Source organism: Coloeus monedula (assembly GCF_965178545.1).
Source record: "Coloeus monedula genome assembly, chromosome: 3".
Lineage (NCBI taxonomy): Eukaryota > Metazoa > Chordata > Aves > Passeriformes > Corvidae > Coloeus > Coloeus monedula.
The window spans coordinates 106,598,070-106,614,521 of NC_138783.1; the positions used below are offsets into that span (position 1 = coordinate 106,598,070).

General features: G+C 39.1%; 1 protein-coding gene across 4 annotated transcripts in view; it reads left to right on the plus strand.

The window, feature by feature from the left end:
- The window catches only part of PDK3 (pyruvate dehydrogenase kinase 3), a 55,228-nt gene extending 38,985 nt beyond the window's left edge, over positions 1–16,243 (plus strand). For 2 of the 4 annotated variants that reach the window (XM_082278606.1, XM_082278607.1), the window contains exons 6-11: positions 165–242; positions 2,367–2,443; positions 3,652–3,753; positions 4,362–4,472; positions 9,821–9,934; positions 10,972–12,711. In XM_082278606.1, coding sequence (XP_082134732.1) covers positions 165–242; positions 2,367–2,443; positions 3,652–3,753; positions 4,362–4,472; positions 9,821–9,934; positions 10,972–11,115 — 626 coding nt within the window. In that variant the 3' untranslated portion in view covers positions 11,116–12,711. Of the gene's footprint in view, positions 1–164; positions 243–2,366; positions 2,444–3,651; positions 3,754–4,361; positions 4,473–9,820; positions 9,935–10,971; positions 12,712–14,554 lie in introns of those variants that run through there. The other 2 variants (XR_014226297.1, XM_082278608.1) reach the window with 2 other exon arrangements.
- The last annotated feature ends 209 nt before the right edge of the window (positions 16,244–16,452 follow it).

Genomic DNA, 16,452 nt, shown 5'->3' on the forward strand with positions numbered 1-16,452 from the left:
ACGAGTGTACAGAGAAAAAGGGACTAGATTGGATACCAACTTCATGCTTGTAAACTAGTGCTCAAAATGAGTGTTCTGTTTGTGGTCTTTCACAGAGAGGATGAACACTGCTGGTCGTCTCTAGAAGATTTTGATAAATCAGTGTTTGTTGTGTTGTTTTGTAGATGCTTATGAAACAGCTAAGATGTTATGTGAACAGTACTATACAGTGGCACCTGATCTGGAAGTTGAAGAATTCAATGGTAATTACGAAATTATTTGATTGATGTATGTAAGAAAATGCATTTCTGATATGTGATTTCTAGTTTTGTTAACTAATTGTAAGTTGTAATTTGAACTCTGCAGTCCTGTATGCAGTTGCTTTTGTTCTAATGTGTCTACATGGGCACCTGAATTATAGTTTATCATCATGATGTGTGCTTCTTTATGCTGAATGCGGAGTTCTATCTGCTGAACTCGCTATCACTTTAAAGAAAATAAATCAAGATTCCTCATAACTGAGAAGGAAACATGCCTGCCTTCTAATCTTCTAACTGAACTGAAACTTGTTTTATTCCAAAGTATGCTTATAATGAATTCCACTGGCACTCTTGACACAGTGGTGAGCCCTTCTGTGTAAGATGGCAAAATTGGAATTTTTATTAGGTAGTCTATGCTTTAAATCCTATCATAAACTTAACACATGAAAATCTGTTTCAAGTTGATTGCAGAGATGGTAATTGGATGACACAAAACTGATGAGACAGGCCTTGTCAGCGTATTGACTGCTTTTTGTTCATTATTTTATTGACAAAAAGGAGCTTATTTTCTTTAGTTAAAAAAAAATTTCCTGAGTGATCCTCTCCCAAATTTTGGACAGCAGCCAAACATAAGACTAAGATGTTTCCAGACTTCAGTAGCAGAATTGCAAAAGTCTCAAAAATAGGTAACACTCAATGGAGAGTGTGATATATATGGAATATGTGTTGCTCAAAGTACTACTGAGTAGTATAGAAATATTTCTCTACACAAGGTGATACTGTCAGCAATGAGGTATTACCACCCATCTCTCCCAAAACCAAGGGACCCAACCTTCCCCTTTTAAACGGAGTGATTCTAGAGATAAAAGTACTGAGTGTTGCAGCAGAGGAATCAATCAATGCAAAATTCATCTGACAGCATAAGTAAAAAGATCCAACAGTAGAGAAAGCAAGTTGCTGGAGCTAAAAAAAAAAAGTGAATAAAGAATGAACTATTTCCTTTAAACCATCTTATTATCAATATGAGGAAAGGAACTTTGCAAATTACCTCACAAGAGCAACGATATCTCATCTTCTGTCTCTGTGCCTCAAACAAGTGTGAGTCAGTTTGCCTTGGTTTTGGTGAAGTAAGGGAATGGGAGTATGGACTGATAAAATTAACAGGATGAAGTATCAAGTTGCCTTGCAGAGCATTGTTTTAGTCTTCTCCTTTTCCTAGGATTTACACTACCATGTCTCATAAAATAATTACTGGGATTACTGCCAGCCCTCAGTGCCAGAAGGAGTGAAGTTGACTCCAGCCATGTTCTTTGTGCATATTTATATCTTTCTGGAATTTATGAAGCAGACAGTTCGAGACTTCCCTTCAGTCTGAACTGCTGCTCAGTCTGACTTTCTGTGACTGCATAATTTAATGCCAGTAGATATTTGAATGTTCAGGGATGACTTCATCTTCAGCACCAAAACTGTCCTGGAATGTATTAAATGCAGCTGTATTATTTCCTGCCCGATCAGTCAATGAGCATTCTGGCATTCAGAGCTGTGCCAAGCCGTACCCCTCTGCTGAAATACTCACAGGGGGACAACAGTGGGCAAACAATTCAGTGATGGTTTGGAATATGGAAGCTGTGTTATTGTTTGAAGTAGATTTGAAATTTTTTATGAATACTTATATTTTATATGTTTTAATGAGGGGAAAATATGTAGTTGTTTTTAGAATATTTAAGCAGTTATTTTTTCTTCAGTTTAAGAATCTTTTTGTGCAGCAAATATTATGCTTAAATAATATGTGAACATGTGAAAGTTTCCCACTTAAGTAGGAAAGTTCCCTTGGTTAACATACACTGTTGGTAGGAAACCAACCACTGTTTAGTGAAGCTTCCTATCTAAACAAAGTCTGTTGACTGGATAGATTTGAAGATCGTAATTATAATGTGTTCTTTCAGGTGATAGCAGTGACTAAAATTTATGGTTTTACTTCATGAAACTAATTTTGCACTGGGAAAATTAGAACATGCTTACATGCTTGTCTTTACCTACATGTTCATGTTATTCTGATAAAGGGCAATGCTACAAAATACTGTTTTGAAGAAAAATGATTTGACATTTTTCTCTTTTTTTTCTTAGCTAAAGCTCCAAACAAGCCTATTCAAGTAGTTTATGTACCTTCTCATTTGTTTCATATGTTATTTGAATTATTCAAGGTAGGTTGCACTTGTTAATATTTGGGAGGGTTTTGTGACCCTATTACTGTTGAAATTGAGATTCCTTCCAGTTACAGCTCTCAAACGTTATTTCGGTTTTCCTTTCTTAAGTGTATTCTTAAGTTTCAAACACTCTTCACTTGTTTAAAAGCCAGATTTAAACCCCTCTCTTATGACCTTGTGTACTTAAAAACTGCCTGGTTTCCCACTTCTCCTGTTGTGCTTTTGTGGCTTTTTTGATTAACTTAAAACACTCAAGATAGTTTAGTTTTGCAGTGGTGGAATATTCATAACCTTGCAGTTTTCATGAGCTTACTTCTTTTTTGCATATTTGAGGACTGGTTAGGATCAGTGTCTTTACTGTGAAAACAGGCCCTGTGTCTTTGAATAGTGTAGATGACATGCTTTGTTTGGGTTTATGTGTTCTGAATAATTGGAGCAACAGTGAAAACAGAACATGTGAGAGCTGTTACATTGTTTGAAAGAAGAGAGGAGGTCTCTGAGTGGTGCAACCGAACACCAGAAATTGAGGGGAAAACTTGTGTTTGGCCAGAGAGAAACTTTTTCAAAGTACTGGTTTTTGGGGCTTTTATTTCTGACATTTGTCAACTATGTTCATGTAAGTCTTTCCCCATTTTGCCATTTGTAACACTAGTTCTAGGGCAGAACAGGTGAAAATTGGTACGTTACATGTGGGTGTTTTTGGTACAAGTCATGAAGCAGGTTGAAGGCAGTAAGTTGTAGCTGTAAAGAACTGGCAGTGGAAACTCTGTTAACATGCATTATAAAGTCAGATTGACAGATGGTATCTTAAAAATTGTGTGACCCAGGCTGAGAAAATCAAAACTAGCTTTCTGTGGGTGAACATCATTGTTGGTGTTGTGCATGGTAGAGGTGAAGGATGTTCTCATCCCGTGGGTATATTTACTTGATTTCACACAAGGAAAAAAAAAAAAAGAGTCTTGCTTTCTTTTCTCTGACTATACCAAGTAAATAAAAGTTATGTATAACAAGTTGTAATGTAAAAATTCAACTGGGCAATTCATTGACTGGATGGCACTTGAATTTGTGTTAAATACAGCCTTCTCTACCTTTTACACAACTGTAGGACAGAGTAGAGGCAACAAAATAAATGCAAGTTCTAGCTTGTCACAAAAAGCTTGTATGTTAAAGTTAGGATCAAAGAGACTATTTTCTTTTACCTTCAGAATTCAATGAGAGCTACAGTGGAATTGCATGAAGGTAAGAAAGAAGCCTATCCATCGATCAAAACCTTAGTCACTTTGGGGAAAGAAGATCTATCTATTAAGGTAAATGCCTAAAAATAATACACAGCTTGCAAACCTGCTAGGTTTAGGTTAGTATGACATATAATTTGAAAAGGCAAATTAATTATTGTATCACCTGCTTCATATTCATTAGAATGGAATATTTTCAGTTGGGAAGGACCTATGAGGAACATCTTGTTCAACTGCCTGACCACTTCAGGGCTGGCCAAAAGTCAAAGCACGTTTGTTAGGGGCAGAGTCCAAATGTATCTTGGTCACTGACAGATGTGGGCCATTGATGACCTCTGCAGGAAACCCATTCCACTCTTTGACCACCTTTCCCATACAGAAATGCTTCCTGATGTCCACTCTAAGCCCCTGCTGATGTTGCAGCTTTGAACTGTTCCCGCATGTCTTGTCACTAGATCCAGGGAGATGAGATCAGCACCTCCCTCCCCAGTTCCCCTCCTCAGGAAGCTGTAGACCATGACAAGGTCACTCCCAGCCTTCTTTTCTCCAAACCAGACAGCCCCAAAGTCCCTAGCTGCTCCTTTTAATATTTATAAAGTAATTTAGATAATGCTGCTTGAGATTTTGTGGGTTTTTTCCCAGAACCTAATGTTTAAAACTCTTGCATTTTCATTCCTTAGATAAGTGACCAAGGTGGAGGTGTACCTCTAAGAAAAATAGACAGATTGTTTAACTACATGTACTCAACAGCACCCAGGCCCAGTCTGGAGCCCTCGAGGGCTGTGCCTTTGGTAAGCAGTTGCAATATGTGTTTAAATATCGCTTTGCACCACTCTGATTTTACATTTCTGTTCACTGCAACCTGCTGGATCAGGTTTTCCATTGAGGAAATGGTTTATCATTAGCAAGTCTATCCAGGTAGAACAGGAGAAAATGGGTTGTGTTATCATCACTTGGACTATGGAATAGAAAATTACTTCTGTCTTGACATTACGTTCTTGGAAACAAGCATAAAAAAACTGCGTAAGCACAGTATTTTCACAGATTAATGGGCAGGATCTTTAGTGTGATATTACTGAGAAGGTGGATCACCTAATGAGCTCCTCTTTGGTGTATAAATTACTGTTTATCGAAGTTTCATATCATAAATGAATTAAAAAGGTGAGCCACACTGCTCAGCACTTGAGAAGCACCTCCTGGCAATGCACAAGCTTATACTGAAGCTTGAGGATCATTTTTCTGTAAGTTACAGACTGTAAAAACACATCTAAAAAATAGTCCCAAACCTGCATGTGGTATGAACACTTTTGGTATGTTCCTGTTTAATTGGAAATATCTCATGTGATACTCCTTTCTGAGATGCATCAGGGCCAGATTTCAAATAAAAAAATAATTCCCCATAGTTTCTTCTAGGCAGGGAAATTATTTCAGTGTTGAATGTGTAGATTCTTTTAGCAAGCATGATTTTTAAAAAATATTATTAAAATACTGCTTCTAAATTGTTTTATTAAATTGTGTATTGACTCGTGATAAAAATTGTATGGCTACTGTTGCACTTGACTGATTTTCAGTAAGCGGACTAATACAGATACTGTATTTTGCCTCTTCTCATCTCTGTTCTCTGTCCTTCTGATGCAATCCTGTTGAGGAGTTGATTCTCTTGAGAAATTTCCTTTCCCTGCTTAGGAGCATTCTCATCTAGCATGTTCCTAAGCAGTTTTTTAAAATTAACTAAAGGCTTGGAATTAAACCACAGCGCTAAGTGCTGTGTCTACTTGTTTCCTGAACACTTCCAGGCATAATGACTGACTCCAGTACTTCCCTGGCCAGCCAGTTTCAATTCCTGACAATCCTTCCAGTGAAGAAATTCTTCCTGATGTCCAGCCTGAATCTCCCTGGCACAGCTTGGAGGCTGTTCCCTCTTGTCCATGTGACTATTTTGGATATAAAATATTCAACAGTAAAGTGAGGGTAAAATCAGTTCAGAGTGACTCATGATGCCATGAAGATTTTTTGCCTTTTCTTTTATATCCCTGTTATACCTTTTTACAACTTCTGTATTCTTAGTGCTTTTTGCCTACATTCTTGGACTTGTTTTTCAAGCTGAGAGACTAAACATTTTAGAAGCTTCGTAGCTAGGGATCAGTGTGCCCCAGACCCCAAGGTCCTCTCCAGAACACATTCTGTAAACCAAGATAGAACCATCCAGGGGAAGGTTCCTTGGGGAGGGGGGCTAATTCGAGCCTCTCACTGGGGAATCTTTGATAGAATTGCTAATTAATGAGACCTATAATATTATACCAGATCTTTTGGGGGTGTGCATTGCAGTGGGCATTGAGGTGCAGTTGACCTGGACGTAGTGCACCTAAGGATCCTTAAAATAAATACCAAGGTAAAATCCCTTTTTCCCTTCTAGAGTGTTTGACTCTTGATTTTAAGACCAGGAAAAGGCATCACTCAGAGGTAATAAATTTCCTTTTGGCTTATGAGCAGAAAGTCTTTATGGTGCTGTCTTGGTCCACAGTGGGTACCATTGTGGCATGGCAATGCATTACACTGGTTTTACCGCTTTGCACTGTGAGAGGTGTGAAGCCCCGTTCTGTCTGCACTGACTTGGTACTGATCCTTCAAAGCTCCTACCTCTACAGCACATCTCAGTCTTATGTTTCAGACTTCTGCTTTTTCATAGAAAATCTTCTTGAATGTGATGAGTGAGAGGGAACAGGCCTTAATCCAAATACAAGCTTTTTTTCTTTGTCACAAATGGCAGAATCTCTCTTGATGCATAATCTGCCTTTGTTCTGTCTCACTTTTGATCAGCAATTTACTGTATCAGTCTACAAGGACTTCCTGAAACTTGTTCTCAGGATAAACTTACACCTTGATTACTGGTTGTATGCACTATTAAACTGTCTCTTCCTTTGTAGCTCTGATTATAAAATGTGTTCATTTTAGGATTGACACTATTCTTTTTTCTTTTTTCCGTGCATCTTTAGCAATGCATTGCTGTGTTTACTTCCTCATCTTCAAAACTGCTTACTTTGATTTGTGGCATTTATCCTTGGTATTCTTCTACTGTATCCCGTTTTCAGGCTTTATTTGCCTTTCTCAGTCTATGCCACTGTAGTCAAACCTACAAAGGATCCTCCTCTCTTTTGAATCCAGCAGCTTGTGCCCTGTGAGTCTGACCAATGCCTGCACAAGACTGAAAGTCAAGAATAGTTGTTCAGCTCTGTTATTTATATGTGTGTGCAGAAAGAAAAAAGTCAAGCTGTGAGTCTGTGCCGTATCTTGCTACTAACAGGAACAAGGACTTAGCAGTGAAGTTTGACATGTTATGTATTATGGCCCAGATGCAGTTATGCTATGCCTTGCATGTCAGTCTGGAAATAAAAAACCTTTAGCAGAAAGGTTCCACATAAATCCTCTTTGATGTCCATACAGAAGGAGTTTCCTTATTGTTAAGTGTCAAAGACAAAACCACTTAAGAATTACAGTGCTGCAGAAGGTTGGTGGTGTGTCATCCTTGACTTAGGTAATATTCTAAACTAAGCTATGGTGCAGTGTAAATAGACATATTTTTCTGTTCTAACAGTCCTTCCCCTTATTATATGATCCCCTGTCTAGTTTGTGAAACATTCATGGAATTGGGCAGTGGAAGAGAGGTATCCTTGTTGATAGGGGAAAATTTTTGCTCCCTGTCATTGCAAATGTTGTTTAAAGACTTCTGAGAAACCTTGTTACCATGGCAGCATTCAGAATTTTAGCAGGTCTTAGGTTCATGTGCACTGCACATAGAGTACACAAAACCACATGGTCATGTTTAGTGGTAGTAGGTTTTCTTAGGGAATTTAATGATTCTCTCTCTGGCAGCATTTGTTTACAGAAGAAGGAGAAATGTGGCTTAAATTAGTTTTAATTTAAATCTGTAGATGCTAGTAACACAGAAATGTAATAACTTCCTATTTGTTTAATGCAGACCATAGCATTTAATGGTAAATATTCTCTAAGGAGCTTTCCTTTCTCAAGGCAGATGTGCCATCATGGACTGTTCTGTCCTCTAGGTCAAGCACAGATCTTTGTAGTAATCACCTCTTGTTAATTGTCTTTTGCAAAATAGACCCTTTGCAAGGCCAGGATTTAACAAGGTACTCATCTGGGGTCTCTTGTCTTCATGTTTCTTGTAAGTTACCTGGTTTGGAAAACACCCTAAAGGCAGTGCACAGAAGAGGCTGACGGGAAATGTTTGAAAGAGGGCTGTATGAAATAATGATGTGGGCTAGCACAGAGCATGAAGGAACAGGAGACAAGCAGAAGCTGGGTTTTAGGGAGGGGTAATTCTGGAGTGAGGAAAATATAAAGTGTTTTCAGTATTGTTTGATATTTCCCTTTACTTGAGCTGGTCCTTGGGGTATGTACTGTCCACAAGTTGCCTTTTGGTCACTGTGCCTTATAATTTCTGTAATGTATTTATTGTCCAGTCTCCAGAAAAGAATGTCAGCTTTTGACATTTTTTTTTTTTTTTAGTTCTTTCTGAGGCAGTCAAATCAGTTTTTTAGCGGTTAAGAAAGAAATCTCTCAAGTTTCAAGACCAGGTACATATGTCTCTAGTGGGAGATGTTGGGAAAAGTGCAGCTAAACAACTGTTTTAACTCTGCTAATGGACACTAGCAACTATGACAAGCAGCGTGAAAAGGGTGTACTTGGCATTTCTGTTTCTCATTTTGCTCAGAAGAGCTGAGTGAGCAACTGTAAACAAATTTAATACTAGATTTAGAATTCTGTAAAAACAAGGCAAAAAAGGCCAGAAGATATATTGTAGTAGATGACAGCAAGAGAATTTTTGATGGACACTGTAGTACAAGTTCTTTAATGTTCACTTTTCCCTCAAGGGATTTCCTAGAAAGTGATGTCACATATTAGCTGTGCATAGTGCTTGCATAGTCCTTCTTCTTAGCTTTCTCTTTTTTGTATCATTTTAGGCCTTTGTTTTTAAAATTATGGGTATGTTTATCACTTACCTGTCAGGTTGCTTTTGTACAAATATTATTGTGGAATGAATTTATTGGTTTTCTGAAAGCTTCAGGTGTCTAATTTTTCTCGTAGTCCACCCGTACTACATTGCTTTGTATATGTGTTTGGTTTTTGGGGGTTTTTTGTTTCTTTTTTTTGCAAATGCTTGTGTGTTTGGAATCATTCCTTTATTGCACTGGATAGTCCTGAAAAATTCAGGTGGGATTTGGGTGCATAGCCATTGTGGTTCTCAGCACATACCCAGTCATCTGAAAGAGTTGGTGTGTAGAGCAAAATTTTACTCCTTTGCTGCAGTGAGAGAAACTTGGAGGGTTTTCCTGTAACTTTTCTGACAAGAGAGGGTTGGAAGAGGTGCCTAGTGATTGATCTTGTTGCAGGCATGGTTATGAATATTAGTTTTGTAAATTTAAAATCTAAACTTTGTACCCATCAAGTCCATTATGCTTTAAAAATTGTGTGTCTCAGTCTTCAGGAGATCATTCAGTGCTGTGGAATCCTGATCTTTTGTTAACCAGAGAGCATAATTTGCCTTGTATTGCTTGCGTATTCCTCTGCAGGACTCTGCTGATCTCTGGCACTGTGGCACTAGCAGTCACTTAATAGTATGACCTAGATGAAGCAGAGTTGTCTCTGGCTTTCTTATGTCCTAAGTGTGGAGACATTCGAGAATAATAATCGCAGGCTTGGGGGAGAAAAAACATGCTGTCAAAACTCTGATTTTTACCAAAGAAACAATGCAGTACTACAGCAATGGTCATCACAGCGAGGAGGCTGTGTAGAGCATTGGTTTGCTTTGCTGGTTGAAAGCAGCATGAACGGTATGCTGCACCTACCTGCCTCTGAGAAAATGCAGAATGGACAAGGGAGTTCTAGCAAAGGACTCAGCCTTTTTTGTACTAAAAACTAATGCACAGGAAAAAAGGAGATTGCTCAAATACTGAATATGGACTTAGAGTATAAACTGAGAAATAAAGGAAAGCTTAAAAAAGAATTTGATACAAATCTAATATTTAGATATCCTCACTTTTATAAATTAATGCAGGGATCTGTTGCATTTTTTTAAACTTGTCATCATATTTTTCCTTTTGTTCTTTTGTTTTGACAGGCTGGGTTTGGCTATGGATTGCCAATTTCTCGTCTGTATGCGAGGTACTTTCAAGGTGACCTTAAACTCTACTCAATGGAAGGTGTGGGTTCAGATGCTGTTATTTATTTGAAGGTATGAATTTGACCCTTTTATAAACTAGTAATGCAGTGCAAGTTGCTTGTAGCAGGCTCTTTTAACTCTTCAGCTTGTTTTGAAATTTCTTTTTGCTGTCTTTGACACTTTAACCTAAATCAGTTACATAAAATCCTAAACTCCAAGGTTATATATATTAATCTGGTACTAATACTAGTTAGTTTGCTTTGATTTTTTTTCAGTCCCCGAGTTGGATTGTTATAAGTGGTGAATCTTCCAAGAACTGTGATATGAAATAATTTTGGTTAATGCTTTTTGTTTCTAAGTTTTGGCCACAATAGAATTGAGAAGATCATTGGCCAGCTCCTAACTAGTAAATATCCTCTATTCTATGCAGTTCTTGATGCAATAGACTGTACTGATCTTGTCATTTTTTCGAAAAGCCCAGGCTACTCAGGGGCTAAGGGTTGACACTGCTTGAATTCCACAAGGGAGTTTAAAAGAACAGAGTGTGTAGCTTGTGTAGGTTATTGGCTTAGCACTGTCACTGTGCCTTGATGTATATAGCAAGTGAGTTGTGGAATCCTCTGCTTCTGATGGGTTTCATCCTCTGCATGTGTGTGTGGAGAAGAAAGGTCTGGCCTTTCTCAGAGGAAAAAGGTGGGCCAGGGGACTGAACTGGGTCAGCCCCCCACAGATCAGTGTGCTGGCAGAGCCCAAGTGCATTCAGGAAGGGAAGTGTTTGAGGAACTGTCTGCTCTGTGTCAGTGACAAATCTCACTAAAATATCTTTGACCAAAAATCTTTTTCTTGCTATCTCAGTAGACACCACTCTGTGGAAAGAAGGGAAATATTTTTCAGTGCTATTACTTTCTTTTAACTTTGACTGGGACTTTGAGTATACCTAGAGCTACTAGTCACAGCTCAAGTATTTTCAGAGTAGTGCTGTGATATGTAACTCTGGGATAATTGCAGCACTTGTTGGGTACAGAAGTTGTAAGTGTAGAACTCCCCGGAGTATCACCTTGCTCTTGTATCTCCAGTGATACCTAACCATTGCTTTTGTTTTTCTATAGGCCCTTTCAAGTGAATCATTTGAAAGACTTCCCGTTTTTAATAAGTCAGCATGGCGGCACTACAAGACCACACCTGAAGCAGATGACTGGAGCAATCCTAGCAGTGAACCAAGGGATGCTTCTAAATACAAAGCTAATCGATAATTTGCTACCTTTTGTCTCTGTTGGAGATGACCTCTGCATTCAGTATAAAGTCTCTGCTTTGTTCCAAAATCCTTCAAACCACAGTAGCTAATTACTTCCAAACAAAGACCTAATCAGGGCATTGAAAAATACTAAGAACAAAGTGATGATTGGGACTTAAAGGAAGGCACTGAGCACGTTTGGTATGTGAATCCTGTGTACTTCACCAGAATATGCTTGGTTGCTTCAGTCATGCATTGACAAAAGGGATCGCACTGTGCTTGCACGTAGGAATACAATGTTGTAACAGAAAAATACTATTTGAAATGGCCAATTCTTATTCCAATGGAAGGATTGGTAAGATGTGCAGAATCCCTTAAAGTGGTGAATAGTATCTTGCACAGCAATATGGTATAAGAGAAAAATTCTAATGTAGTTAAACGTGTGCTTTGAAAATCCACCATTTGTGGCATTTTGTATTGCACAGTGTCACCTCTAAGAGAAAATCCCTTCGAGCTCTTCAGATCTTATCTCTTACGAGTTTATAAATGCATAGTTCTAAAAAGGCTTGTGCAGCTTTAAACTGATGCTTTCTCCAAATTCCCAAATCCATTTGTCATGTGCATACAAAAGTTGTGTTCTTGTAGGACAGTAGGACTTCCACTTCTTGGTATGCACCTTAATGATTTTCTTGACACAGAAGTGCATTTCTATGCATTTTTCCTTGTTTTGAGGAAAGCTCCTAAGTAGATAGATCATCTCTCCATACAAGAAATTCTGTCAATGCAGGGGCAGGGGGTAATTCAATTTCCTATTTGCCTATAATTTTAGGGGAATTGGGGAGGGGAGAGAAATGCTGAGAGGCCAGACAGCCAGTCATACAAATGAATTTGCCTTAAGAGTGTTGGTTGCTTGAAACCTGATTAGTTTAAAACCTGTAAATAGTTTGCAAAGTTATTTATACATTCAATGTCTGACTACAGTCTGGTAATCTGAATTTGTAGTGTATATAAAGATGTCGTACACCAGCTTTTGGAATGTGTCATTGGTCTAAGTACATGAAACTGGAAATACAGTAGAAATGGGAGGGACAAAATGTGGCCGGTACCTGGTTTAAGTTAAAAAATAACAAAGACAAAAATAATCCAAGTATTTTCCCCATAAATTTATCATAAGGGTCATTTCTGACTATCAGAAAACTGTTCTTCTCAAAGTCTTTGCCAAATGCTGTTTCTGATACTATGGCCTTTCAGAAAAACCCGTGAAATTTAGAAGTTCTGGTGATACATTAGCTGTGGCAATAAACTAGATAAGTTGTAAGCAGCTCTGATGCACCCTCAATTTCTCTTAGGTGCTTTGATATTTTCTGGAAAGATAATAGAGATTTTAGCATGGAAGAATGAAACTTGTTTACTAAAATTGTGGGGGAACTGTCCCTTTTGTCCTCCCAGTATTTATTTTTATAAAGATTTATTAGGGAAAAGCTGAGAAATTCCTAGGTATTTTAAAAAAAGAAAAAGAATCTTAGTTTGACTTCACAATAGTACTTTGCACTTCATAGCACATTTCACTGAAGGATTATAAAGTGCTTTCAGCAATAAACTCCATAGAGCCCCATTTCTGAGGAGTCAGAAGTTCTTGCTTTGCCTGTTGCAGTGAGTTCCAGAACTCGTGGGAGCAGTGGATGAGCTCGCAGGGCTGAGGTCCCGTGCGTGTTCCCACACACAGGGACTGGGGTCCTTGTCTCACAGGGCTGCCGCCCCTCCCTGTGAATCAGGTGGCACCAGGGCAGCTGCTGAAGGCTCTCCCCGCTGGTCAGCTGGGCAGTGCTGCCCTCAGAGCCCCCTGAGAGCCTCGTCTGCCAGCAGGCAGGAAGAGGGAGTGGGCTGATGGGGCTGTCCTGTTCCCAAAACGGGCTCATTTGGCCCTGGCCAGAGGATCTTGGCAGGGCAGGGTGAGGGTGTGACACATGTGGCCTGCAGAGCAGCAACTTCCCAGTGCCTGCAGAGAAGGCAGATTGCTATTCAAGCAATACAGCTGTGCTGCTGGGGTGAAACCAGGGAATGGTTTGACTAAAACACTGGTTGCAAGTCACATCTACTAAAGTTTAGTCACTTACCTTCTGCCCCTACCTGTAACTTCATACTGTTTTTAAAATTATTTCAAGTTGCATATGTTTTCTAGTAAGTGCAGGGGAGAGTTTCCTTAAAGATAGAAATTTCTGATGAAACGATATTTTCTCAGTTGCATGTGGTCAGTTTTTTCTAGAACATTACCCAAAGCATTCCAGGGAGTAAGGTAGTTTGCATAAGAAGCTCGAGTTTCAACTTCTGTTAGAAATTGTATTTTGAAGCAGTAAATCCTGACCTGGTACTTGTTTTTGGCTGTCTCCTTATTCATGACAAGGAGAGGGAACAGAAAGCAAAGGAAGGATGCAGGCATACTGGACTTGTTTTCATGAAGTGAATGTAAGCCATGGGAGCCATGGGATGTAAACCATGGAAACTGTGAACAACAGCTGAAGATACCATGGAGGACGTTATGGTGTATTAGTGATGTCACTTCTTGATCCACAAAAAAACTGTCTGGCTTTCAGGACTGGAGAGCTCCAGTACTCGAAAACTGAACTCCCCTGAAATGGCACCCATTTCCAAGAACCCTGAGCTTGTACAAACGCCTCAAAGCAGTAGGGTAGAGCACAAGGAACGCATTTTCTTTCCATTCCCCAAGGTCTCTATGAGGGTGTTACGATGAATATGAGCAAGAAGCAACTTTTCTTCTCTCCAGCTTTGTCTGGGCAGCCTGTGCTTTAGTGGCAATCCCAGGTGTGCCATCAATTGTTCTCCACTCATTGTCCTCATGCCGTGTTTCTACATAGGGGTATTAGTCTGCAAACTGTTTCAGGAAGCAGCAGCAGACCTTCAGTTAGGAGAGGGTTTTTTAGTGGCTGTGCCTGAAAATGAGCATGGGTGGATTTTTAATATGGCTGGTTTAACTATAGATAGTATTTTTTTCAGTTACTTCTATCTTTGATTGGAATCTCTTATGTTTTAATATCTTGGGGCTGTTAATTCCAAACTTTCTGATGATAAAAAAGTATATTTCCTTTTCATGAATTTCAGAGTTATGGCCTGCTGATGTCATTGCAACCTGCTTGTCTTGACTTACAGGACACATAAATACAAAAAAATGTTTTCAGTGAAAATGTTCCTTACCTGTTGTGTTTAGTTATTAACAGAAACAAACTAACAAGAGATGTTTGCTCTTTAATTCTTCCTGAGAATTTACAAACAACTTCTGTATGTCATAGTGTAACAAATAGTTTACTTTTTTTGTCCATTGTGCATTTTTCTGGTGTATGTGTCTTGGATGTAATTTTATTAATCCCTGCCTAGTTTATATTAATAGATACAGAAGTCTCTCCAAATCATGTACATATTTGTGCTCCTTGCTTTTCTAGGCTTTGTTTTGAGGCAACAAGGAGTCTTTCAGAGTCGGCATTTGATGAGAAATATTCAGAAGATACCAAAATGCTTCTTTTGCAACTCAGGTGCAGTCTTTGCCTGTGTAATTGACTGTGATGACCTAGGAGAGCACAGAGAAAGTCTTTGTCCTGCTGCATCTGTGCTACCTCTTGGGCAGTGTTTAAAGCAGGTCCATTGGCACATGCTTAAAAAATATAGCTATTAATTCTTGGAAAACTCAGGCTACTTTTGGCTATGTACAGCTACATTTGCTGCTGCAACTGGGTAGCATTCTTTTATTTGCCCTCAGTAGCATTTGCTTTGAAACAGCTGTTCACTTTCTCCAAGAAGTGAGCAAGAGTGATCTTTAGTGCAATTTCCTGTTCACCTCCACCAAGACATATCTGACCTCATTGACATGGAAGAAGTTTCCTCCCTCCTCACCTTTAATAGGCACTTCTAGATCCTTACGTGTGAGGTGCTGCAATAGTGGTCAAGATTCATGGAAATAATTCTGTAGAAAACAGCCTAAATGTTTATTGTTAGCATTTATCTTGAGGACAACCATGTCCCATTGTGCAGTGTTCCCTTTCCTTGCTTGTTTCCGGGTTGCCATGGTTTCTGGTAGCTCTTCCTTGCCTCTTCCCGGCATACACACCTGTCTGTGAATTAACATATATGTGTTTTTGCTGAAGTTAAGAGAATATGATGGCACACGACAGAACAATGTGTTACTGACTTCAGAGGCTGAGTTTGTTCACAAATGAGGAACACAGCTATAAATTGTGTAGTGACTTCAGGGCTGAGTCTTGCAAATACTTGCACAAGTAAACAGTGTATGAGAGGAATGCCACTTAAATGAATCTGTTCTCAGGATCAGGACTCAGGCTGTTGATATTAATCTGAAACAATGAAGATTTCTGTAATCGAAGTGGCTTTCTAATTAAAAATAAATACGAAAATTTAAAGCTCACGTGCTTTAATTGCAGTATTATGTTGCCTTAAAAGTCCTCAGAAATCAGCATAGAGAACTTGTTTGCTTCTTAAATCTGGAGGGGTTTTCATGTAGTACCAGAAGGATTGATGAGTGTATGATAATTCTGGCACTGTCCTCCTGGTGTCAATTGCTTTATTGAATTTTTCCTTTGAATTGAAAACTGCCAAGAGGTGTCGCACACAGTCCTTTGAAATCCATGCCCTCTGCAGATCACATCAGGCAGAGGCAGTTTCCAAACAGTACCCTCGATGCTCTCGGTTCTGCAGCAGGGATTGTCCTCGGGGACCTGCAGACTGGCTCACCTCTCATGGAAAGTGTGCTGACCCTGCACTGGGGGTGTGATGAGTTTGTCATGTGGGGGGAAACGAAGTCCCTTTGTTCCCAAGGTCAGGTACGGGACAGCTCTTCCTGGTGAGCTGCTCTGTGTTGCACTTGGCGTCCACGAGGGAAAGTGGTCTCATGGTGCCTTTCCTCTGAAGCGGCATCGTTTGAACCTATTAAACCTGTAATGGAGGAGTGACAAGGAAATTTTTCATGAGATTACTTGGAGATGTTTTAAATTTATTTTTGAATCTTCTGTAACTTGTCTTGGAAATGTTTCTAGTCCAATGCCTGTGTATTTGACTTGTGTATACTCTTATTTTCCTTTTTCTTTCTGTGGTTGACAAATAAAATGATGTAAAAACTACATGCTGACATTTTTAAGGGACTAGTTTGGTTTCATACAATATGGAGCTTAGTTTGTGATTTAGCAGTCCAAGGTCAATTTCAGAGAGCTGCACTTGGGAGCTCAAGAGTAATTTTAGCATATGATCAGGTGAGCAGCTTTTGGGTTTGGGGTTTTCTCTGCTATATAAACCTCCCTAAAGCTAATTCTCAGATTATTCTTGACAGCCA